Source organism: Mobula birostris, chromosome 20 (genome assembly GCF_030028105.1).
Source record: "Mobula birostris isolate sMobBir1 chromosome 20, sMobBir1.hap1, whole genome shotgun sequence".
NCBI lineage: Eukaryota > Metazoa > Chordata > Chondrichthyes > Myliobatiformes > Myliobatidae > Mobula > Mobula birostris.
Window position 1 is genome coordinate 65,590,563 of NC_092389.1, and position 27,110 is coordinate 65,617,672.

Here is a 27,110-nt window from a genome sequence, read left to right on the forward strand (position 1 = left end):
CAGTACATTCTATGGGCAATTCTCCCACCTAGTGGTGTCCTGCCGGAATGGCAGGGCCTCTGTGGACGGGACTCTCACCTGGAGGTTTCCTGCCGCAATGGCCGGTCTCTTGTTGATAACACTCCCACCTAGTGGTGTCCTGCCGTAATGGCAGGTCCTCTGTGGACGGGACTTTCACCTGGAGGTTTCCTGCCGCAATGGCCGGTCCCTTGTTGATAACACTCCCACCTAGTGGTGTCCTGCGGGAATGGCAGGTCCTCTGTGGACGGGACTCACTTGGAGGTTTTCCGCCACAATGGTCGGTCCCTTGTTGATAACACTGCCACCTAGTGGTGTCCTGCCGCATGACCGGTCCGCAATGGACAACACGCCTACCGGGTGAATCCTGCCACAAAGACAGGTCCGCTGTGAACAACACTCCCACCTGGCGGTGTCCAGCCTCAATGACATATCCGCTGTGGACAACACGACAGTTAACAGACAACCGTCAACGTTTTGTAAAATGTCACTTCATCAGGACCGTAAAGGACGGGGATAGATGCTAGAATGATAAATTGAGGGAAGTGGTCGAAGGGGCCACAGTTTGAGGATAGAGGGGAAGCCTTTTAGGACCGAGATTAGGAAAAACTTCTTCACACAGAGAGTGGTGAATCTGTGGAATTCTCTGCCACAGGAAACAGTTGAGGCCAGTTCATTGGCTATATTTAAGAGGGAGTTATATATGGCCCTTGTGGCTACGTGGGTCAGAGGGTGTGGGGGGAAGGCTGGGGCGGGGTTCTGAGTTGGATGATCAGCCATGATCATAATATATGGCGGTGCAGGCTCGAAGGGCCGAATGGTCTAGTCCTGCACCTATTTTCTATGTTTTCTATGTAAGTTGAAGTTGGTAGATGAGGGGCAATGTTGGTGGGATGGAATGGAATTCAAATCGGAAGCTGGGAGATGAGAGTTGGAAAAGTTCAAGAGCTACAGAAGAACGAATCTAATAGGAGAGTAGAGTGGAATACTGACGAAAGGACGGATTACTAGAATCAGAGAAAGGTGATGGGCAGCCAAGAAGACAAGAGGTGTCAGGGTAACTGGTAACACACGCAATATTGCTGGAGGAACTCAGCAGGCTATGCAGCATCTATGAAAGGGAGTACATAGATGGGAAACCAGCAGGGCTGGTGGAATAAAGATGAGGAGTCAGGCTTAGAAGCTGTGAGGATGAGAGGGAGAAACACAAGGTGATAGGTGCAACCGGAAGGAGGGTGTAGGGTGAAGTAAAGAAGACAATAGAAGAATTAAAAGAGGGTGGATCACCAGACGGAGGCGCTGCCCATCTGTCCTCTATTAGATTCCCCCCTTCCAGTCCGATATCTCTTCCAGCTGTCACGTACAAGTTTGGGGTAAGGAGATACTGTCTTACGATGATGAGTAAAGTTCAGTTCAGTTCAGTCCGTGGTATTGAGTTGAGTAGTGATGGAGAGACAGAGAGAGAGAGAGAGGGATTTGAATCTTCAGGTGAGCTGACGCCGTCGATCTTCCCTTTCCCCTCCGAAATCCTTTAATAGTCACCGACTGTGACTTCAACAATGGGGACCGGTTTTCTGTGGTGGAGCTATCAGCCAGGCAAGGGTGGACACATGGACAACTCCCCACCGGTCACTGCCTTTTCTTTTCACCGCAAGAACCACTGATCGATCCTCCAAAAACCCGCTTTTTCTGCGGGCACAACAGAGCTCTTTCAGTGTCCAAAACATGTATCTGAGGTCTATATCATCTGACCTTCTATTTTATCTTCCCGTGCTGAGCGCCGACTGTCTCTCAAATAACTCCGCCCTTCTCTGTCTGTGGAAGAATATAAGCAGGCGATGTCCTTGAAGAAAGTACAAACAACCTGTGAGCAGTCTGCGTCTCTCTGCCTCTTTCAAAAGCACATGTCGTTGTTAAATAACTCTCTCTCTCTCTTTCAAAAGCACAGTTCATAGAGGTAAACAAGCACAATTTATAGGACCCCGTCACACCCCTTTCTTCAGAGAGAGAAAAAAAATTGACAAAGGCATCTTATTTTCGTCTAAATGTACATTACAGAGTTTGAAACAATACATGTTGATCCATCAGATGACAGAGCAAAAATCTGTACAGTTTCCAACTTAACATCTGGATAAACAATCAGCTATAATATTGTCAGTACGTTCACATGCTTGTTTTTTTTAAGTCACATTCTTGTAATATCAGACTCCAAATTAACAACCTTCTATTCTTATCCTTCATCTTAGTTCGAAACACCAACGGATTATAGTCCATGTAAACCACAAGCGGTCTCTGGGCAACAGGCAGATTTTGAGGTCTCTGAACATAGACCTTAAAATGTTGTAAAGCCAGAATAAGTGCTAACAATTCCTTTTCAACAGTTGAATAATTTCCCTGAGAATTTCTTTGAGAAATAAGCTACTGGATGTTCAATATCATCCACACCCTTCTGTAACAGTACCGCCCCAACAGCTTCGTAACTAGCATCGGTTGCTATCGAGAATGGTTTCAAAAAATCAGCTGCTTTGAGCAGAGGATGATAACACAGGATGGTTTTCAGATGTTCAAATGCCTCCTGGCAAAAGTCATTCCAGACAAATCTTTCACTCTTCCCTGGGAATTTTGTTAGGGGGAGGGCGATGTCAGCAAATTTCTTACAAAACTTACGATAGTACCCAACCATTCCTATAAACCTTCTTAAAGCTTTCTTACCGGTCAGAACAGGAACCTCAGCAACAGCTTGAACCTTGGCCTGAACAGGAGCCAGTTGACCCTGGCCTACTACATAGTCAAGATAAATAACAGTAGCATGATCAATTTCACTCTTATAAAAGTTCACGGTAAGATTAGCCTTGGAAAGTCTGTCATACAGTTTTTCTACTGCTGCAGTATGCCCTTCCCATGTGTCATTCCAGGCCTGTCAATCATTGATAAAAGCCTCTATGTTTTCTAAACCTCCAATCACAGAATTGATCATTCTTTGAAATGTCCCTGGTGCATTTTTCATCCCGAAGGGTAAAACATTATGTTCATACGGTCCAGATGGTGTCCCAAATGCTGATATCTCTTTAGCCCTCTCTGCTAAAGGAACACCCCAGCATCCTTTTAACAGGTCAATCTTTGTAAGGTATTTAGCCTTCCCCACTCTATCAATACAGTCATCCATTCTCCTCCCTTGTTCTTTCTAGTTTCTAATTTCTTGCACAACCATTTTACTTTTCTCAAGGTTCACTCTATAAAGATGCTGTTTCGTGGGCTGGACTGAATTTATAACGACGTGACGCACTGCATATGTGCACCATTTCAAAATGTCACAAAATACATTTCCATGCTTGTCGATTAGCTCTTTCACTTGTTCCTTGCGGTCTAGGGTCCAACTGATGGACCTTATCAGTAATATTTTTCAAAACACTGGAATTGGAACATCTTGGTGAGACTAGGTTCAGTGGGGAAACAGGTTTTTGCATTTCATTATCAGATACCATGACTCCGTTTCGTTCCATAACAATTCCCCCACGCGCCATTCTAGCGAACAAATGTTTTATTTCAGTCCTGGATACTGTTGGCGGGGACGACCGACCAGGTGTGAGCTACGGTGGCAGGGCCTCCGGCATTGAGACTGAACCTGTGGTGCAGAAGGGTGGGACGGAGAAGAGGAGAGCTGTCGTCATTGGAGACTCTATAGTCAGGGGAGCAGACAGGAGATTTTGTGGACCTGAGAAGGACACCCGCATGGTTTGTTGCCTCCCGGGTGCGAAGGTCCAGGATGTCTCTGACCGGGTGCACGACATCCGGGTACGAGAGGGAAACATGTTGGGACCAACGACATAGGCAGGAAGAGGGATGAGGTCCTGAAATGCGAGTTTCGGTAACTAGACAGAAGGCTGAAGAACAGGACCTCAAAGGTGGCGTTCTCAGGATTGCTGCCAGTGCTACGTGACAGTGATGGTAAGAATTGAAGGAGATGGCATTTGAATGCATGGCTGAGGAGCTGGTGCAGGGAGCAGAGTTTTAGATTTTTGGAGCATTGGGATCTCTTCTTGGGAAGGTGGGATCTGTACAAATTGGTGGGTTGCACCAGAACTCGAGAGGTAGGCTTGCTAGCATGGTTTAGGAGGGTTTAAACTAATTTGCGAGGGCGATGGGACCCAGAGCGATAGAGCAGTGAAAGAAGTGCATGGAGTAAAGCCAGATCTAACATACAGAGAGGCTTTGAGGAAAGAGTAGCAGAATAAACTGTGTAAATGTAGTAAGGTAAAAGGGCTGAAATGTGTGTACCTCAATGCAAGAAGCATCAGGAACAAAGGTGATGAACTGAGAGCTTCGATACATACATGGAATTATGATGTGGTGGCCATTATATAGATTTGGCTGGCACGAGGGCAGGAATGGATTCTCAATATTTCTGGATTTCAGTGCTTTAAAAGGGATAGAGAGGGCGGAAAAAGGGGAGGAGGGGTGGCAATACTGGTCAGGGATACTATTACAGCTACAGAAAGGGTGGGTAATGTAGCAGGATCCTCTTTTGAGTCAGTATGGGTGGAAGTCAGGAACAGGAAGGGAGCAGTTACTGTGTTGGGGGTATTCTATAGGCCCCCGATAACAGCAAAGATTACAGAGGAGCAGATTGGGAGGCAGATTTTGGAAAGGTGCAAAAATAACAGGGTTGTTATCATGGGTGACTTTAACTTGCCTAATATTGATTGGCACTTGATTAGTTCCAAGGGTTTAGATGGGGCAGAGTTTGTTAAGTGTGTCCAGGACGGATTCCTGTCACAGTATGTAGACAGGACGACCAGAGGGAATGCCAAACTAGATCTAGTACTAGGTAATGAACCGGGTCAGGTCACAGATCACTCAGTGGGTGAGCATCTGGGGGACAGTGACCACCGCTCCCTGGCCTTTAGCATTATCATGGAAAAGGATAGAATGAGAGAGGACAGGAATTTTTTTAATTGGGGAAAGGCAAATTATGAGGCTATAAGGCTAGAACTTGCGGGTGTGAATTGGGATAATGTTATTGCAGGGAAATGTACTATGGACATGTGGTCGATGTTTAGAGATCTCTTGCGGGATGTAAGGGATAAATTTGTCCCGGTGAGGAAGATAAAGAATTGTAGGGTAAATGAACCATGGGTGACAAGTGAGGTGGAAATCTAGTCAGGAGGAAGAAGGCAGCATACATGAGGTTTAGGAAGCAAGGATCAGATGGGTCTATTGAGGAATATAGGGAAGCAAGAAAGGAGCTTAAGAAGGGGCTGAGAAGAGCAAGAAAGGGGCATGAGAAGGCCTTGGCGAGTAGGGTAAAGGAAAACCCCAAGGCATTCTTCAATTATGTGAAGAAAAAAAGGATGACAGGAGTGAAGGTAGGACCGATTAGAGATAAAGGTGGGAAGATGTGCCTGGAGGCTGTGGAAGTAAGCGAGGTCCTCAATGAATACTTCTCTTCGGTATTCACCAATGAGAGGGAACTTGCTGATGGTGAGGACAAGATGAGTGAGGTTGATGTTCTGGAGCATGCTGATATTAAGGAAGAGGAGGTGTTGGAGTTGTTAAAATACATTAGGACAGATAAGTCCCCGGGGCCTGATGGAATATTACCCAGGCTGCTCCACGAGGCGAGAGAAGAGATTGCTGAGCCTCTGGCTAGGATCGTTATGTCCTTGTTGTCCACGGGAATGGTACCGGAGGATTGGAGGGAGGCGAATGTTGTTCTCTTGCTCAAAAAAGGTAGTAGGGATAGTCCGGGTAATTATAGACCAGTGAGCCTTACGTCTGTGGTGGGAAAGCTGTTGGAAAAGATTCTTAGAGATAGGATCTATAGGCATTTAGAGAATTATGGTCTGATCAGGAAGAGTCAGCATGGCTTTGTGAAGGGCAGATCGTGTCTAACAAGCCTGATAGAGTTCTTTGAGGAGGTGACCAGGCATATAGATGAGGGTAGTGCAGTGGATGTGATCTATATGGATTTTAGTAAGGCATTTGACAAGGTTCCACACGGTAGGCTTATTCAGAAAGTTAGAAGGCATGGGATCCAGGGAAGTTTGGCCAGGTGGGTTCAGAACTGGCTTGCCTGCAGAAGGCAGAGGGTGGTGGTGGAGGAAGTACATTCAGATTGGAAAATTGTGACTAGCGGTGTCCCACAAGGATCTGTTCTGGGACCTCTACTTTTCGTGATTTTTATTAACGACCTGGATGTGGGGGTAGAAGGGTGGGTTGGCAAGTTTGCAGACGACACAAAGGTTGGTGGTGTTGTAGACAGTGTAGAAGATTGTCAAAGGTTGCAGAGAGACATTGATAGGATGCAGAAGTGGGCTGAGAAGTGGCAGATGGAGTTCAACCCGGAGAGGTGTGAGGTGGTACACTTTGGAAGGACAAACTCCAAGACAGAGTACAAAGTAAATGGCAGGATACTTGGTAGTGTGGAGGAGCAGAGGGATCTCGGGGTACATGTCCACAGATCCCTGAAAGTTGCCTCACAGGTGGATAGGGTAGTTAAGAAAGCTTATGGGGTGTTAGCTTTCATAAGAGGAGGGATAGAGTTTAAGAGCCGCGATGTAATGATGCAGCTCTATAAAACTCTGGTTGGACCACACTTGGAGTATTGTGTCCAGTTCTGGTCACCTCACTATAGGAAGGATGTGGAAGCATTGGAAAGGGTACAAAGGAGATTTACCAGGATGCTGCCTGGTTTAGAAAGTATGCATTATGATCAGAGATTAAGGGAGCTAGGGCTTTACTCTTTGGATAGAAGGAGGATGAGAGGAGACATGAGGGAGGTGTACAAGATAATAAGAGGAATAGATAGAGTGGATAGCCAGCGCCTCTTCCCCAGGGTACCACTGCTCAATACAAGAGGACATGGCTTTAAGGTAAGGGGTGGGAAGTTCAAGGGGGATATTAGAGGAAGCTTTTTCACTCAGAGAGTGGTTGGTGCGTGGAATGCACTGCCTGAGTCAGTGGTGGAGGCAGATACACTAGTGAAGTTTAAGAGACTACTAGACAGGTATATGGAAGAATCTGAGTTGGGGGCTTATATGGGAGGCAGGGGTTCAGGGTCAGCAACACATTGTGGGCCGAAGGGCCTGTACTGTGCTGTACTATTCTATGTTCTATGTTCTATAATGGACATAAGGACAGACACTTTTGCAGAATACATAAACCTGATGGGTTTATAGAAGAAGGCCTTAAAACAAGAAGGGAAAGAACTGTATTGACACAACTTAGAATTGCCCACACGATGATTAATTATACCTTGTATCTAATTGGAAAATTTCATTCTGTATCATGTACATGTTGACAGTATGAAACTGTTAAACACATACTATTTCAATGTGAACCATATGAGGCTGAAAAGTCAATTGCGGTCTTAGTACAATCTTTGGGTGGGTAGATAGTTTTCAGATAAAAACTTTATTAAGTTCTGGGAATGACTTTAAGTTAACTCACAGTATTTAGAGGGAAAAGGCATGTAATAATGGTAATGTCACAATTGTAATGAGGGATTTCAATATGCGAGGGGATTGGGAAAATCAGGTTGGAGTCGGATCACAAGAGAGGGAATTTGTTGAATGCCTACGAGACGGCTTTTCAGAGCAGCTTGTGCTTGGGCCGACTTGGGGAAAGGTCATCCTTCATTGGGTGTTGTACAATAACCCTGACCTTATTCAGGAGCTTAAAGTAAAGGAACCCGTCAGAGGCAGTGATCATAATATAATAGAATTCATACTGCAATTTCATGGGAGAAGCCTAAGTCACATGTATCAGTCTGGCAAAGGAATAATGGGAATTACAGAGGCATGAGAGAGGAACATGCTGAGGTGAATTGGAGGGGGATACTGGTGGGGTGACGGTGAGCAGAGGTGGCTGAAGCATCTGGGAATAGTTTGCAAGGTACAGGATAGACATGTCCCACAGAAGAAGTTCTTTCTTTCTTTATAAATCTTTATATTAATTTTCCAAAATTATAAACAGAATAACAATATTGATACAGAGAGATTGGAATAATCTTATTGTTGTTAAGAATGTACAAAAAAAGATTTCAAATAATACAGGTATAATAGACTTCCAAACTCTTAATATAATTAATCATAGAGAAGAAAGAAATCAAAAGAAAAAGAAATACAAAGAAAACCCCCCAGAAAACCCCCCAAATAACCCCCCAAAAATCTAACTACTTACTCCCCCCCCCCACAAAAAAAAAGCAAACGGAACAAAACAAGGCTAGACCAATATCATAAATCGAACACGTTCAGTACTGTCGTCAACTCCGCTCCTCTATTCATATATTTTAAGTTAATAAGATGGATTCGGAAAGGTCAAATTACATCACATGAAAATGTTGTATAAATGGTTTCCAAGTCTCTTCAAATTTAACTGAAGGATCAAAAATGTCACTTCTGATTTTTTCTAAATTTAAACATGATATAGTTTGGGAAAACCATTGAGATGTGGTAGGAGGTTTGGTCTCCTTCCAGTTCAGTAAAATGGAACTTCCGGCCATTAAAGTAACAAATGGGATCATCCGACAGACTGAAGAGGATAAAAGTCTATGTTCTATCATTGGCAAACCAAAAATTGCCTAATAGGATGAGGTTGTAAACGAAAACGCAAAACTGTTGAAATAATATCAAAACTATCTTTCCAGAAATTTTCCAAAACAGGACAGGATCAAAACATATGAGTTAAGGAAGCCACCTCAGAGTGACATCTGTCACAAATAGGGTGTATGTGGGAATAAAAATGGGCTAATTTATCTTTAGACATATGGGCCCTGTGCACTGCTTTAAATTGCATTAGAGTATGTTTGGCACATGGAAGACGTTCTCAAATGGCGGGGGTAGGCACCCGTGGCTGACAAGAGAAGTTTAGGACTGTGTAAAACCTGAGGAAATGTCATTTCAGGTAGCAAAAGTGAGTGGGATGCTCGATTATTGGATGCTTTGAAAATCCAACAAAAGGCAACTAAAAAGCGATAAGAATGTTAAAGATGAAACGTGAGGCAAACTAGCCAATAATATAAAGCAGGCCACTCAGAGATTTTTTCCCAGTTAAAAAAGGAGGGAAAGGGAGATGACAGTTGATATTGGACCACTGGAAAATAATACTGGTGAGATCGTAATGGGGGACAAAGAAATGGCAGATGAACTTAATGAATACTTTGCAACAATCTTCACTGTGGAAGACACAACAGGATTGAGTGACTTTGCTGTTACAAAGGAAAAAGTGCTGATCAAACTCAAAGGTCTTAAGGTGGATGAGTCATCTGGACCAGATGGACTACATCCCAGAGTCCTCAGGGATGTTGAAGAGATAATGGATGCATTGGTCACGATCTTTCAAGAATCACTTGATCCTGGCATGGTCCAGGAGGACTGGAAAATAGAAAATTGCACATTTCAGAAGGGAGAAAGGCAAAAGAAAGGAAATTATAGGCCAGTTAGCCTGACCTCAGTGGTAGAGAAAGTATCGTAGCCTTTTATCGAAGTTGGGTTTTCAAGGTATTTGGAGACTAATGATAAAATAAGTCAATGTCAGCATGATTTCTGTGAAAGAAAACCGTGCCTAACAAACCTTTAGAGGTCTTTGAGGAAGTGAAAAGGAGGGTGGACAAATGAGAGGCAGTGGATATCATTTACTTGGATTTTCAGAAGGCCTTTGATAAGGTAGCACACACGAGGCTGCTGAACACGATAAAATCCTATGGTATTACAGGAAAGATACTGGCATGGACAGAGGAATGGCTGACAGGCAGGAGGCAGCGAGTGGGAATAAATAGGGCTTTTTCAGGTTGGCTGCCAGTGACTAGTGGTGTTCCTCAGGGGTCAGTGTTGGGACTGCTACATTGTTTGTCAGTGATTTATATAATGTAATTGATGGCTTTGTGGCAAAGTTTGTGGATGATGTAAAGATAGGTGCAGGGGTAGGTAGTGCTGAGGAAGCAATGCGATTGCAGCAGGATTTAGACAAATTCGAGGAGTGGTTAAAATAAAAGGTGGCAGATTGAATACGGTGTTGGGAAATATATGATCATGCATTTTGGTCCAAGGAATAATATTGCTCAGTATTATTTAAATAGACAGAAAATTCACAGGTGCAGGGGGCTTAGGAGTTCTCCTGCAAGAGTTCCAGAAGGTTATTTCACATTTTGAGTCTGTGGTAAAGAAGGGAAATGCAATGCTGGCTTTTCTTTGAAGGGGAATAGAATATTTAAGCAAGGAGATAATGCTGAGCCTTTATAAGACACAAGTTAGGCCGTACTTGGAGTTTAATCAACATTTTGGGTCCCATATCTCAGAAAGGAAAGGGGAGTCTCATTGAAACCTACCGAGTGTTGAAAGGACCAGATAGGGTGGATGTGGAGAGGTTGTTTCATGTGGTGGGGATATCCTGACTAGAGACACAGTCTCAACATTGAGGGGAGGCCATTTGAACAGAGGTCAGGAGGAATATTTTTAGTCAGAGAGTAGTGACCCTGTGGAATACTCTATCACAGACTGCGGTGGAGGCCAAGTCTGCGGGTATATTTAAGGCGGAGGTTGATCATTTCCTGATCGATCAGGCCATCAAAATACATGGAGAGAAGGCAGGTGTATGGGGTTGAGTAGGATCCGGGATCAGCCCTGATAGGATGGCGGAGCGGAGTCGATGGGCTGAACGGCCTAATTCTGCTCCTGTGTGTTATGGTCTTACCAAGATTCACCATGACCCCCCTCTCCCAGTCAGCACCGCCCCCACTTGTCCCATTTAACCTGTTTCTGTGCGGGTTGACTTTAGGACCCGGGGGAGCTCAGGACCCGCCGCCCCGCGGCTGCTGCTGAATCCGCGGTGTTTTTGTTCCGTTGTCGGATGCGGTGAACGAGTTAAAATTAACGGATCGATAATTCTCATTTCGGATTTATTTCACTCTCTGGACATTTATATTTACAGGGACTTTACTCCTCACGCCGGTCCCGGGACCCGACTCGATTACAGACCCGGAGTGCAACCGGAGCAGATTCTCAGCCACTGGTTCTCATCCCGAGGCCAGAAGAAAGGATAAAGTTTTCCCGTGAATTTATTCCCAGTGAAGGTGTGGAGATGGGACTTGGTCTCCGCGTTGTAAAATAAAACTGTCCCGGACGGGTAACTGAGATAAACTTCCACCCTCCCGGGGATGGGACCGGCAGGGAGACGGGACTCAGGGGAGGGGAACACGTCACAATACCGATGTAACACGTCACCATCCCGCCCGATGACCCAGAATCCGGTCTCCGGACTCAGTCTGACCTCTCCCTCCCTCTCCACAGACTCTGCGGCGACTCCCAGACCCCAGACCTGATTCCCCGTCACCTCCACCTCCCAGTAATGTCTCCCCGATGTGAATCCCTCCGATCCCAGCACACAAGCCCAGAATGTGAATCTCTTCCCGGTGTCAGGGAGATCCCTCCAGGTCGCGATCCATCTCACACTCTTCCGATCCTCAGACACCTCGAGATACGGACTCGCCGTTTCCACATCCAGGGTGACAGAGACTGGGGGGAGAAGCAGAGAATTAGAGAGTCCCCAGGGATCGGGGAGAGACTCGGGCAGCGCGGCCCCGGGGATCGGGGGGAGACTCGGACAGCGCGGTCCCGGGGATCGGGGGAAAGGCCGCTCGGCCTCAGGCGCGGTCGGGTGGCCGACACGAACCTTTCCCGTGGTTTGACCGAACGAAACCGGGTGGACAACGAATGTCTCCCCAAGGGTTTTCCGCTGGACGGAGAGCAGAGATTTCCCGATCAAACAGACACAAAATGCTGGAGGAACCGAGCGGGTCAGGCAGGAGGTGTGGAGAGAGATGGACAGTCTACGGTTCAGGTCGACATCTTCCCTCAAGGATAGAAATAAATAGACAGCAGAAACGAGTGCGGGAAAGGGATGGATTAAGATGGGAAAGAGGTGAGTGAATAGATTTAAACTGGAGGTCACGGAGTCCCATCGGCCCAACTTGTTTGTGCTGACCAACTTGCTCTAGTGAGCTAGTCCCATTTGCCCATTACTCCTTTCACCTTTTCTTATCCACGGCCCTGCCAGGATGTATTTTAAAACATTCTCCCTGTACCCATCTCTACAGTTGATCAAGGGCCCGGTGTAAACAGAGATAACCCTCTTCCCTGTCCACTGTACCATGAATTTTAGTATCATTAACAAACCCACTAACTATGTCACCGACATTATCATCCAAATCATTAATAGGAATGACAAACAACCCCGGCCCCAGCACCGACCTCTGCAGGTCACAGGCCTCCTGTCCTCTGTGTTTAAGAAACACTTGGACAGACACTTCAATAGGCAAGGCACAGAAGGAGACTGACCTAATGCTGGCCATTGGGATGAATGTAGGTGGGTAAATGGGTCAGCACAGAGATGATGGGTTGAAGGGCACATTTTTATGCTGTACGACGAAGGGCTTTGTGACTTTAAGTGAACTGAATAACTGAAACACCACCACCCACCCCGTGTTGAGAATCCCAAACAGACAGTGACCCCTGACCCTTGACTCCTCAGATGGGGAAACATCCTCCCTGTATCCTCCCTGTTGACCCCTGAAATAATTTTGTGTGTCCCTGAGATCTCCTCTCATTCTTCTGAACAGGGAACAGAGAACATAGAACAGTACAGCACAGGAACAGGCCCTGCATTCAATGTTAACATTCATTTGTGAGTGTGAAGTGTGGAGTGGGAGAGTGTGAAGGTTCGAGACATTAAAGGAGTTGATAATGGGAACCAGCTGTGGAGAGATAAACGGCAGATTGAACCAGAACCAGGTGTGGGAGGGGTGCAAAGCCTGTGGGTGAACTGCGTGTGTAGACGTAACGAGTAGCTGGAGGGGGACAAAGATAGAGATGAGGATCTCTTTGTCCCCTTTCCCACAACACCATCACCCGCATCCCCTCATTGGGACAGGGGAAGAATTTGCAAGGACCCTTAAGCAACACAGGTTCTAATGCAGGGTTTCATCTGAAACCGTCAACTCCAGTCTTTGTTGTTCTGCAATTATCCCTGCTCGTGTCCCCTTCCTCATGCCTCTGTAACTAACTTTACTCCCCTTTAATACTGATACATCTGACTTTATCTCCCTGTCAAAGTCTGTGGTGAATTCTATCATATCTGGTTCATTATACAAGTCCCACTCCAGAATTGCATTTGTCCCATTGGGATCAACCACAATCTTTACTAAAAAGCCATCTTGGAGGCATTCTACAAATTCCCTCTCCTGGCATGCAGCACCAACATGATTTTCCCAATCTACCTGCATCTTGAAACCCCCCATTCTGACCGTTGCCTTGCCCTTTTTTCCATCTCCTGGTGTAATTTGTATCCCATTTCGATCCTGGCTACTATTTAGAGGCCTGTATATAATTACCATCAGGGACTTTTTACCCTTGCAGTTTCTTAATTCTACCCACAATGATTCAACATCTTCCACTCCTATGTCACCTCTCTCTGAGGATTTCATTTCATTTTTTACAACAGAGCCTCCCCAGCCCCTCTGCCTACCTGCCTGTCCTTTGAATACAAGGTGTATCCTTGGATGTTGGGCTTCAACCAGGATCTCCTTTCAGCCACAACTCAGTGACGCCAACAACGTTATACCTGCCAATCTCTACCTGTGCTACAACATCATCAACCTTATTCCGTATACTGGAGCATTCAAATATAACACCTTCAGTCCTGTATTCATCAGCCTATTCGACACTGTCCACATGAGCTTAAGCAAGATCTATGATATCAATGATAGACCACAGTTCGGGTATTGTCTGCATTTCCACTTCCTCGAATATAGTGAAACATAGAAACACAGAAAACATAGAACACAATACAGGCCCTTCGGCCCACAAAGCTGTGTCGAACATGTCCCTACCTTAGAACTACCTAGGCCTTACCCATGGCCCTCTATTTTTATAAGCTCCATGTAGCCATTCATGAGTTTCTTAAAAGACCCTGTCGTTTCCACCTGCAGCACCACCACCAGCAGCCCGTTCCGCGCACTCACCATTCTCTGCATAAAAATGTTAAATTTTTATTGGATCGGGGGAAGGCCGCTAGGCCTCAGGCGCGGTCTGGTGACCGACACGAACCTTTCCCGTGGTTTGACCCGACGAAAGTAGATGGACAACTAATGTCTCTCCAAGTATTTTTCGTTGGACGGAGAGCAGAGATTTTCCGATCAAACAGACACAAAATGCTGGAGGAACCGAGCGGGTCAGGCAGGAGGTGTGGAGAGAGATGGACAGTCTACATTTCAGGTCGACATCTTCCCTCAACAACAGAAATAAATAGGGGAGATAGACAGCAGTTCCGTTTTGTTTTTAGTTTTGGTTTTTTTTCTCTCTTAATAAAATATCTTTTTCATGGTTAGTCACTAAGAGATTGGGAGGCTAAACGACATTTGTTACTTGGAATCTGTGCTTGCACATGCTAACCGTTATTCATGTAATCCCGATCTCTTTGTATCATTATTATTATATTTATTAATTTTGAAACTTAATAAAAAGATTGAAAAAGAAAGACAACAGAAACGAGTGCGGGAAAGGGGTGGATTAAGATGGGAAGAGGGTGGGTGAATGGATTTTAACTGGAGGTCACAGAGGCTTTTCAGCCCAACTTGTTCTTGCCGACAAATTTAATGAGCTAGTCCCATTTGTCTATTATTCCTTTCCACCTTTCTTATCCACGTCCCTGCCAAGATGAATTTAGAAACATTGTGACTGTACCCATCTCTACAGTTGATCAAGGGCCCGGTGTAAACAGAGATAATCCTCTTCCCTGTCCACTGTACCATGAATCTTAGTGTCACCCACAAACCTACCAACTATGTCACCAACATTATCATCCAACTCATTAATATGAATGACAAACACCCCCGGCCCCAGCACCGACTTCTGCAGGTCACAGGCCTACAGTCCTCTGTGTTTAAGAGACACTTGGACAGATACTTCAATAGGCAAGGCACAGAAGGAGACTGACCTAATGCTGGCCAATGGGATGAATGTAGATGGGTAAATAGGTCAGCACAGATGTGATGGGTCGAAGGGCACATTTCTATGCTGTACGGCGATGGTTCTGTGAACTGAATGGATAAGAACCCCCAAACCCCCTCTCCCTACGGGTGCTGAGAATTCCAAACAGACAGTGACCCCTGACCCTTGACTCCTCAGACAGGGAAACATCCTCCCTGTATCCTGCCTGTTGACCCCTGAAGGAATTTCATGTTTCCCTGAGATCTCGTCTCATTCTTCTGAACAGGGAACAGAGAACATAGAACAGTACAGCACAGGAACAGGCCCTTCATTCAATGTTAACATTCATTTGCGAGTGGGGAGTGTGGAGTGGGGGAGTGTGAAGGTTCGAGACAGTAAAGGAGGTGATAATGGGAACCAGTAGGGGAGAGATAAACGGCAGATTGAACCAGAACCAGGTGGGGGAGGGGTGGAGAGCCTGTGGGTGAACTGTGTGTGTAGACGTAACGAGAAGCTGGCGAGGACAAAGATGGAGATGAGGATCCCTCTGTCCCCTTTCCCACAACCCCATCGCCCACAGCCCCTCAAGAGGAAAGGGGAGGAATTTTCAGGGACCTTCAAGCAACATATGTACTGATGAACTGTTTCAGTCTGAACCGTTGACTGTTTACTCTTTTCCATAGATGTTTCCTGACCTGCTGAGTTCCTCCAGCATTTTGTGTGTGTTGCTCTACTTTAAATATACTCAATTATTTGGACTCCACAGCTGCCTGTGGCAGATTCACTGTCCTGTGGATAAAGGAATTCCTCCTCATCTCTGTTCTAAATGGACATTATCTAATCGGAGGCTGTGCCTTCTGTTCTCGACCGATCCACTATAGGAAGCATCCTCCCGACATCCACTCTCTCCGGGTAGGTTTCAGTGAGCTCAGGCCGAGACCCTTCATCAGGACCTGTGTTGCTTGGGGAACAGCATCTGCAGATTTTCTGGTGTTTCATATTTAAAGTTGAAGTTGATCGGTTCTTCATGAGTCAGGGTGTCAAAAGTTATGGGGAGGAGGTAGCAGAATCATGTTGAGAGGGATAATAAATCAGCCATTCTTCTGAACTCCCGTCAGTACAGGCCCAGAGCCACCAAACACTTCTCATATGTTAACCCTTTCATTCAGGGAATCATTCTCGTGAACCTCTCCAATGCCAGCACATCTTGTCCTATATAAGGAACACAAAGCTGCTCACAATACTCCAAGTGTGGTCTGACAAATACCTTATAAAACATCAGCATTACACCCTTGCTCCTGCATTCTAATTCTGATGAAATGAAAGCAAACAATGAGTTTGCCGATCTTACCACTGACTCAGACTAAAAGTTAACCTTTAGAAAATCCTGCACAAGGACACCCAAGTCCCTTTGCACTTCAGAATTTTGTATTTCTCCGTTTACAAAATCATCCATGCCTTTATTCCTTCTGCCAAATGCACGTGCGACTTCCCTACTGGATAATCCATCGATCAGTTCTTTGCCCATTTTCCTGATCTGCCTTCCACAGCACTACTTACCCATTCACCTTTTCCATATCCTCTGAAACCCTGACCACAAAGGCATCAATACTGTTTGAAATCTTTCTTTGTCTATCTTGGCTTTGTGCTCCTCGAAGTATTCCAACAGATTTGTCGGGCAAGATTTCCCCTTAAAGGAATCCCTGCTGTCTTTGGTCTATTTTATCATGTGCCTCCATGTACCCAAAAGCTCGCCCTTAATACTGGACTCCAACATCTTCCCAGTCACACCACATCCAGACTAACACACCGATAATTTCTCTTCCTCACCTGCTCTCTCTTCTTAAAGAGTGAAGTGACCTTTGCAGTTTTGCAGTCGTCTTGAATGATCCAGAACCTAGTGATTCTTGAAAGATCATTACTAATGCCTCCACATTCTCTTCAGCTGCCTCCTTCAGAACACACCAGTGTAGTCCAACTGGTTCAGGTGATTTATTTACCTTCATACCTTTCATCTTCCCCCGTACTTTCTCCCTAGTAACAGCAACAACACTCATTTCTGTCCCCTGACACTCTCATTTCTGATAAACTTCTTGTACAGTATCTTCCAGTGAGGATTGACACAAAATACTAAATAGGTACTGCTGTCATGTCTCTGTCTCCCATTCCTAACTCTCCGGCCTCATTTTCTAGGGGTCCAATACCACTCTCACCTGGCTTTTACTCTTAACAATTTTGTGTCCTCGTTTTCATTGTTGGCTTGTTTTCCCTCATATCTTTTCTCTTCTGATTGCATTTTTGTTACTTTCTCTTGGTTATCAAAACCTTTACTCTCCAACATCCTGCTAATTTTTGAAACATTGTATGCCCTCTCTTTCACTTTCATGTTGTCTGTGACTTCCCGTGTCAAACACAGTTACCTCATCCTCCCTTTGGAATATTTCTTCACATTCGGGACGTGTCTATCCCGTGCCTTCCGAATTGCCCCCAGAAACTCCAACCGTTGCTGTTCTGCCATCGTCCCTGTTCTTGTCCACTTCCAACCTACTTCGGTTAGCTCCTCCCCATGCCTCTGTCATTCCCTTTACTCCACTCTAATACTGATACATCTGACTTTATCTTCTCCCTCTCAAACTGCGGCGTAAATTCTATCATTTTAAAATCACTGTTTCTGTCGGGTTATTTAACCTTAAGCTCCCTAATCATATCTAGTTCATTATACAAATCCCACTCCTGAATTGCCTTTTCTCCCATTGGGCTCAACCACAAGCTGTTCGAAAAAGCCATCTCGGGGGCATTCTACAAATTCCCTCTCTTGGGATGCAGCACCAACCTGATTTTCCCCAATCTACCTGCATGTTGAAATCCCCCATTCCAATTACCACCCTGCCCTTTTTACATGCCTTTTCCATCTCCCGGTGTAATTTGTATCCCTTTTGTATCCAGGTCACTATTTGCAGGCCTGTATATAACTCGCATCAGAGTCTTTTCACCCTTACCGTTTCTTATTGATGCTGTAGCACCGGTACCCACAAAGATTCTGCATCTTCCAAACTGATGTCACCTCTCTCTAAGGATTTCATTTCATTTTTTACCAACAGAGCCTCCCCATCCCCTCTGCCTACCTGCCTGTCCTTTGAACACAAGGTGTATCCTTGGATGTTGGGCTTCAACCAGCATCTCCTTTCAGCCACAACTCAGTGATGCCAACAACGTTGTACCTGCCAATCTCTACCTGTGCTACAACATCATCTACCTTATTCCGTATACTGGAGCATTCAAACATAACACCTTCAGTCCTGTATTCATCAGCCTATTCGACACTGTCCACAGGAACTTAAGCAAGGTCTTTGATGTTGATGAAAGACCACACTGGGGGTATTGTCTGCATTTCTGCTGCCCCGACTCTGGGAGGGGTGTGATTACACTGGACAGGAAGCTTCAGGGTGGGGAGGCTCGGGTTAAAAACAGAGAGATTGGATATGCTCGGGCTAATTCCCTGTAGTGTAGGATGTTCAGTTACTCAACTCTATAAAACCATAAGGGGCCTAGACACAAAAGGACATAATCTTCTTATCCAGGACATAAGAGTAGAGAACCAGAGGGCTTAGATTTAAGGTGGGATGCGATCTATGGGGTAACTTTCTCAAAGAAAGGGAGAGAGAAGTGGGCAGAAGGAATTTACTATCAGCAGAAGCTGTAGAAAAAGATGTAATTAAAATATTTTAAAATCCATTTGGACAGTACACAGAGGGATATGGGACAAACACTCACAGATGGGACATGCTCAGGAAGACATCTTAGTCCAGCAGATGGATGAAGTGGGCCGTGGGTTCAGCATCTGCCAAACCCTCCCAGATCATCCTCCTGAGGAATCTCACCCCGGAGTCTGTCTGTGAACTGTTGATGTGACGTCATGTCAGAGGGCAGCTCAGTGCCCAGAACAGACAGACTGGGTAAGGACGGCAGATTTCATTACGGAATAGGAATTTTAACCTGTCTCTTTGACCGTGTGTCACACTCTGATGGTCTGTGTATGTTACGGTGTTATTTGCTTTCACAGCCTACAATATCATAAAATCAGTATTAATTTCCCAGCTCCTGTGGTAGGATTCAAACTCATGTCTTGGCGTGTTAGTGCAGTGGCCTGGGATCAGGACCCAGTGGTTCATCTGCCAGTCCCGTGTATTGGTTGTATTGTGACCCTGTGCTGGTGTGTTCAGGGGTCTGACATCTCCAGCTGACCATGTGACTGTGATGCCTCCCAGTCGGTGGGGTTGATGTGGAATAAACTTCAGTTCCCCTTCAGCCCATTATTACAGCCAATATTTACTTTAAATTGGAACTAAATTGAGTCTCATGAACAGGGAAAAATGAGTCTCTGTTAGTTTTACCTCGATTAATGGCATCAAGTGTTTCTCTCAGCACTGTGTTCAACAAATAGAGGTGATCGAATTTTTCAACCGGTAGGGCCTCATCTGTCACTGTCAATTCCTGGATATCATCATTAATCCTGTAAATATTAAACTGCTGGTTATAAACTACAATTTTGAACTATTTTACAAATCCATACAGGGTTTCAGTAAAGAGCATGTCCTACCTCCTGTTCTGACGAGCTTCCTCCTGAAATAAATAAAACACAAATCTGAATAGACAGAGACTATCGACATCCTGAATTTCATCCAAACCATTACAAGGTGTTAAAAATTCCCACTCCTGCAGTCACTCACACACACACACACAGACAATACAGAACCAGGGGTTGAAAATTCCCACTCCTGCAGTCACTCACACACACAGACAATACAGAACCAGGGGTTGAAAATTCCCACTCCTGCAGTCACTCACACAGACAGACAATACAGAACCAGGGGTTGAAAATTCCCACTCCTGTAGTCACTCACACACACACACAGACAATACAGAACCAGGGGTTGAAAATTCCCACTCCTGCAGTCACTCACACACACACAATACAGAACCAGGGGTTGAAAATTCCCACTCCTGCAGTCACTCACACACACAGACAATGCAGAACCAGGGGTTGAAAATTCCCACTCCTGCAGTCACTCACTCACACACACAGACAATACAGAACCAGGGGTTGAAAATTCCCACTCCTGCAGTCACTCACACACACAGACAATACAGAACCAGGGGTTGAAAATTCCCACTCCTGCAGTCACTCACACACACAGACAATACAGAACCAGGGGTTGAAAATTCCCACTCCTGCAGTCACTCACACACACACACAGACAATACAGAACCAGGGGTTGAAAATTCCCACTCCTGCAGTCACACACACACACAGACAATACAGAGCCAGGGGTTGAAAATTCCCACTCCTGCAGTCACTCACACACACAGACAATGCAGAACCAGGGGTTAAATTACAGGGTATTTCTCTGAAAGCTGGGCCATTACTGAGAGGATGAAACTTGCAAGGAAGACAGGACAGGTCATGCATTTTCATCTGGATGAAGCGTTAGAATGATGAGATGGGCGAACTCAAATCAGTGATGGATTTGATAATGAATCCGATAAGAAATTTAGTGAGGAGGATGTGGAACTCACTGGCACAGGAGTGGTTGAAGCGGAACAGCAGAGATTGAATGTCACGGGTAAACTAGAGAAACAGATGAGGGACCGTGGAGATCAGAGCACTGTTACTGGGTGTGGTGGGTAGGTTGGTGGAGGCTTGTGAAGCAGTGAAATTGATAGCAGAATATGGATCGAATGGCTTGTTTATGATGGAGAATGGGATGTAATCCCATGTGAAACTTATCTGAAGATGTAGAGTCGGTGAATGTTTCCGTAATCTGGCGGAAACCGGATATAGCGGATAAATCTGATGTGTGGGTCACATTCTTTGTTCTCAGTGATTGACAGAGAGACCCTCACACCCACCGCACCAGACACACTCACAGTCTGTGACTGGAACTGTGTGTCAATGTGAGATTTAGAGAATATTTAATGTGATAATCAAAGACACAATCAGCAGCTCTGCATTATAATCAGAGTAAATCATTTCAGAGAAGATTGGATTCTGTTCTGTGATGTACAGAAGTTGTGGAAGTCCAGTTTTGGGACAATAGTAGCACTGAATAGTTGTATCAATTGTCTGGTGAGACAGTTTACTGCCGTTTGTAAATGTTGTGTGTAGGAGCAACGCATCTGTTTTCTCTCTGCATTGTATTCTGAGTTACATTGTTATTATGGTAACTAGTCACGTCAGTGGGGTGTGGTAAAAGGAAAAGGTGAGGTATTAGTACTTTGTTCTGGGCTGTTTTGAGCTGCGGACAGATGGATGGCATACCTTTTGTTCACCAATTCGTTGCAGTTTAATTACGATTAATTACGCTTAATTTTCATTGCTTCAAGATTGCATGTTGCTAATGAAGGATCGAATACATATCTTCGACATTTTGGAACATGATTATTGGAGTGATCGGGATGTGCAACATACAAGTATAACAATCTGTGCGAGGTCGCCAGCAGCGGCAACTGATTTGTTAGAAATGGCCACTGTTTACTTCAAATATTCCACTGTTCATCTTGTGTCCTTTGACAGAAATAAATTGAAATAAAATCCCTCACCTTGAGAAATATTACACTGTCTTTTTGATCCATCTGTTCCTTTATCTTTGAGATTTCCTCCTGAATAATCCTAATATTCTTTTCAATCGCTCGAAGATTTTTCTCCATTGGATTTAGAATCTTTGCCTCTTCTGTCCTGAGATCCCTGAGTAAGCTCTGCTCTTTCTCAGTGATAATCTGGCGCAGTTCAGCAAACTGGGATGTGATGTGGGTCTGTACGCTGTTGGATTGTTTCTGTCGAATGAAAGGTGAAGATTAATTTACTGTATTGCTGTGTTGTATTTCCTTGTGACATTAAGGTGACCATTGCGTCCATTGAAGACCATGCTAGTTCTGAGAGCATTCCCGTCAACCCCATTCACTCACGTTTTCCTGAAATTTATTCTCTCTCAATGACCCATTAACTCCCACCTGATTCACATACACCCTCCCCCCTTCACGGGGTTAATTGTAATGAACCACTTTTCCAGTGTGTCCTTGGGATGTGTCTGAAACTGTCGTGGTCACAGGGAGAACATGCAAACTCCACACAGACAGCACCAGGGGCCAGGATCGAACCCAGGTCACTGGAGCTGCGATACTCTGCTATTCCACATTAAAGGCAGCAAAACTATACAGTAATATCAGAAATTCCGCGCAGGAAGCCTCACCCGAACTCCGGAAATCTTCTCTTTCTGTTGCTGTTCCTTTTTCTGGAAGTCTGATTTCTTTTTTGTGAGAGAGTCTAAGGAAGATTTCAGCTGATCCTGGAAGTCAGAGAGCGAAGGAAATAGAAACGAAGATGGATGAAAAGAAACAGGTGATCAAACCCGATTATCGCACAAAATGCCGGAGGAACTCGGTGAGTCAGGCAGCATCTGTGCAGGGGGAATAAACAGTCGGTGTTTCGGGATGAGACCCTTCATTAGGACTGGGAAGGAATGGGGCAGAAGCCGGAATAAAAAGGTTGGGGATGAGAACCAGCTGACAGGTGACGGGTGAGACAACGTGAGGGGGGACGTGGGGGAGGGTGATGAATTAAGGAGCTGAGAGTGAACATGTGGAGCAGGTAAAGAGCTGAAGAAGAAGGAATCTAATACTAGAGGACAATCGAACATTGAAGAAACGGGAGGAATTGGGGGTGTTTGGAGTCCTGAATGGTGACGAGGGAGGAGGTGTAGCACTTGTCCCGCTTTCAGGAGTCAATGCCAGGAGGTAGATCCGTGGGGAGGAGCGAGTGGATAAGGGTGTTACGTACAGAGTGATTCCCACAAAGAGCGGAGAGCTGTGGGGAGTGGGTGGGATGGGCTGTGGGAGGGAAAGCTGTGCTTGCTGGTAGAATCCTGATGGAGATGGCGAAAGTTGCGGAGAATAATATGTTAGTGACGGAGGCTCGTGTGCTAAGTAGGACAGGACAAGGAAGTATGCGGTGAATATAAAATTCGGGTTAGTTTTACCTTGTAGATTTTAACAGCTTCTTTAATCGGCATGAAGCGATGCTCTCTGTGTTTCTGCGCATCTCTACAGATCAGACAGATCAGTGTCTTGTCCGTTTCACAAAACAGCTTCAGTTCTTCCTCATGTTCCTCGCAGTGAAGTTTACTTTCCTTCCCTTTCTGATTCGGGATAAGATTTCGAAATTTCTCTGCCAGATTTACTAAGGCCCGATTGGCCCTGAGGGTGCGGTCAGTAAACACCAACCTACATTCCGGGCAGGAGTTTCTCTCCTCCCTTTCCCAACACCGTGTGATACAAGAGCGACAGAAGTTGTGTCCACACTCCAGGATAACCGGATCGGTGAAGAAATCTAGACAGATGGGACAGATTACCTCCTCGGTTAAACTCTCGACCGGTCCTTTCGAAGCCATGTTAACTCCCAGCACTTCCTGATTCAGAATGCTTTCACTTTCGGGGAGCTGCTGATCCCCTGCAGTACCGCGATTGTCCACTACACGCGCTGCAGACTCGGGGAATGAACATCATGTCGCTGCCTGTGTCAGTGGGGAACAAATCATGGTGATTTCCACACAAGGGTGGGATCGGAAACACATTAAACAGGTCGGGAAAAAAGAACTCGGCCATGGACAGCCCAGGCCCGGCTGCAAAAGGAGGAGGGGTTGTTACGGGGCTCGCAACCACTGCAGAAAAAAAAAAAAACACAGGACTGGACATTCCACGTCACACGGTGGAAAGCATTATTTTGATTTGTGAAGTCTTGAAGAAAATTCCTGACTCCGCTCCAATGGAAGGCCAGTTTCCACAAATCTGGACAGGGCCCAGAAGTTGATTCATCGTGAATCTTAATTCGCCATGAAATATTCACAAGGATAAAACGTGCACTGGAAGATCAGTGAGTCTCTGTCACGCAGCTGCTGTGGCACAGGCTCATGCATCTTTCTCCACATATCTTCGCCAGTCCTCAGTCCGCAAAGGGATGAGTGACCGTCTCATCTGCACTGCAGTAATCTCGGGGCAGCGCGCTGTGGGAGTGATCTCCGGGCATGCAGCAAGGATCAGACTATGAGAGCCCTCTCACCGCCTTCCAGGTATGATTTGTCACGATGATAAAATATTTTGATCGCCCTCCTGATGAGCCTTCAGAAGGTATTGGATAAGGCCCGGTACGTCACAGTAACTCCCTCCCAGCCATCGAGCACATCTACATGAAACGCTGTCGGAGTAGAGCAGCATCCATCATCAGAGATGCTCACCGCCCAGGCCAGGCTCTTTTCTAGCTGCTGAAATCAGGTAGAAGGTACAAAAGCCTCAGGACTCACACCACTACGTTCAGGAAACAGTTCCGATCCATCAACCAACAGACTGTTGAACAACACAGGATAACCGTACTCAATTGCCGTTCATTCAGATGCTCCCCCAACCAATCACCGTACTGGGCTTGGATCAAAATTAGTGACATTAGAGGTGATCTCACTGGGCCTGTCTCAGAATGAGAGGGATAAGAGACACCCACAGTCTCACAGGATATCGACAGGGTCGGAGCAGGACTGATGTTTCATCCCGCTGGGGTGTGGATCCAAGGGTCACAGACCCAAAATCCGAGTTCACCTCAGCAGGACTGAGATGGGAAGAAATTTCCTCACCCAGAGTGCAATGAATCTTTGGAATTTTCTCCACAAGGTTTCTAAATTGATTAGACATATCTGAGGGCTCAGCAGTGATGGGAACGTTGACGGAAAGTGGTGCTGAGGTGACAGAGCAGGCATTTTCCGAGTGAATGGCAAAACAAGCGCAAGGGGCCGAATAGCCACGCCTGCTCCTATTCATTATTTTCTAAAACACGAGTTTACCTTTGCTCCCTGTTTCCGTTTGCCTTCAGCCCTTCGGATTCCATGGGAGAGCGGTGAGAGCTCCAGAAATCAATCAGGTTATTTCATGTTCTCTTTATTTATTGTTTTCGAGTTATATTTGCATTTGCAGTTTGTTGACCTCTGCACTCTGGTTGATCTTTCACTGATGCTGGTCTAGTTACTATTGTATAGATTTTCTGAGTATGTCCGCAGGAAAATGCTACTCGGGGTTGTATCGGGTGACTTATATGTACTCTGATAATAAAATTTACTTTGAACTTTGAATTTCGGGGAGCTTCCTTTGATTCTGAGTACAAATTGAGACTCGCAGCTACAGTTCACTGCAGCAGCCCGCCCTCAGACACACTCACAACCAATCAGCGAGTACCGCTGGGAGAGTGTTGCTCCCATTGGCTGAGGGGTGTCAGTGGGCGGGACGCTGAGCGTTCGGAGCGGACCGAAGTTTGGAACCGAGAGCGAGTTGATCCGCTGAGAAGTCAGAGATCGGGAGTTACCTCCGGTAAAGGCTGCAACGCCGGCCGGGGTCTTGAATCCTTACGATGGCAGAGGTGAAGAGACTGGCGGTGATTCTGCGAGATGTTTCACCTACACAGAGTGTGCCCGGAAATTCCCCGCTGTCGATCTGGGCCTCTTTTCTGGAGCTGCCTCCCTGAACTGGCTCCTGCTGCGGGGAGACGGGAGCTGCCCCGCATTGCTGCCGATGGATCTCCGGTGCTCAGTGCGCTCCCCTGCGCAGTCAGACAGGGCGAAGGCCAAAGGAGAACAAGGCGGGAAGGTAAACGCGTGCTTTAGAAAATTAAAAAAAAAAGGAGAGGGTGTGTCTGTTCGGCCCCTTGCGCCTGTTAGACCATGGACCATAAGACAAAGGAGCAGAAGTCGGCCATTCGGCCCATCGAGTCTGCTCCGCTATTTTATCATGAGCTGATCCATTCTCCCATTTATTCCCACTCCCCCGCCTTCTCACCATAACCTTTGATGGCCCGGCTACTCAGATACCTATCAATCTCTTCCATAAATATACCCAAAAACATGGCCTCCACTGCTGCCCGTGGCAACAAATTCCATAGATTCACCACCCTCTGACTAAAAATATTTCTTCGCATTTCTGTTCTGAATGGGCGCCATTCAATCCTTAAGTCATGCCCTCTCGGACAAGACTCCACCATCATGGGAAACAACTTTGCCACATCCACTCTGTCCATGCCTTTCAACATTCGAAATGAGCTCTCCCCTTATTCTTCTAAACTCCAAGGAATACAGTCCAAGAACGGACAAACGTTCCTCATATGTTAACCTCTCATTCCTGGAATCATTCTAGAGAATCTTCTCTGTACCCTCTCCAACGTCAGCACATCCTTTCTTAAATAAGGAGACCAAAACTGCCCACAGTACTCCAAGAGAGATCTCACCAGCGCCTTATAGAGCCTCAATATCACATCGCTGCTCCTATACTCTATTCCTCTGGAAATGAATGCCAACATTGCATTCGTCTTCCTCACCAGCGACTCAAACTGGAGGCTAACCTTAAAGGTATCCTGCACGACAACTCCCAAGTCCGGTTGCATCTCAAAGCTTTGAATTCTGTCCTCATTTAGATAATAGTCTGCCCGTTTATTTTTTTTTCTGCCAAAGTGCATAACCTTACACTTTCCAACATTGTATTTCATTTGCCAGATCTTTGCCCATTCTTCCAATCTATCCAAGTCTCTCTGCAGACTCTCTGTTTTCTCAGCACTTCCGAGCCCTCCACCTATCTTTGTATCATCAGCAAACTTAGCCTCAAAGCCATCTATTCCATAATCCAAATCGTTGATGTACAACGTAAAAAGCAGAGGCCCCAACACGGACCCTTGTGGAACACCACTGGTAACGGGCCGCCAACCAGAATAGGATCCCTTTATTCCCACTCTCTGTTTCCTGCCAATCAGCCAATGCCCTATCCACGTATGTATAACTTTCCCGTAATTCCATGGGCTCTTATCTTGTTAGGTAGTCACGTGTGTGGCACCTTGTCAAAGGCCTTCTGAAAATCCAAATATACAACATCCACTGCATCTCCCCTGTCCAGCCTACTTGTAATTTCCTCAAAAATTGTAATAGGTTTGTCAGGCAGGATCTTCCTTTAAGGAAACCATGCTGAGTTCAGCCTGTCTTGACATATGCCTCCAGGTACTCTGTAACCTCATCCTTGACAATCGAC

General features: G+C 45.7%; 2 protein-coding genes across 2 annotated transcripts in view; one reads left to right on the forward strand and one right to left on the reverse strand.

Moving 5' to 3' along the window:
* The window catches only part of LOC140185051 (uncharacterized), a 783,302-nt gene that overhangs the window by 97,460 nt on the left and 658,732 nt on the right, over window positions 1–27,110 (forward strand). The gene's annotated exons all lie outside the window — the stretch shown is intronic.
* On the reverse strand, window positions 8,668–23,449 carry LOC140185374 (zinc-binding protein A33-like). The gene is made up of 6 exons (XM_072238757.1): window positions 23,039–23,449; window positions 22,253–22,348; window positions 21,603–21,836; window positions 19,603–19,625; window positions 19,397–19,515; window positions 8,668–11,531 (listed from the first exon to the last, which is right to left on the reverse strand). Exons 1-6 carry the CDS (start codon window positions 23,447–23,449, stop codon window positions 10,987–10,989), a joined length of 1,428 nt encoding a protein of 475 aa, XP_072094858.1. The 3' UTR covers window positions 8,668–10,986.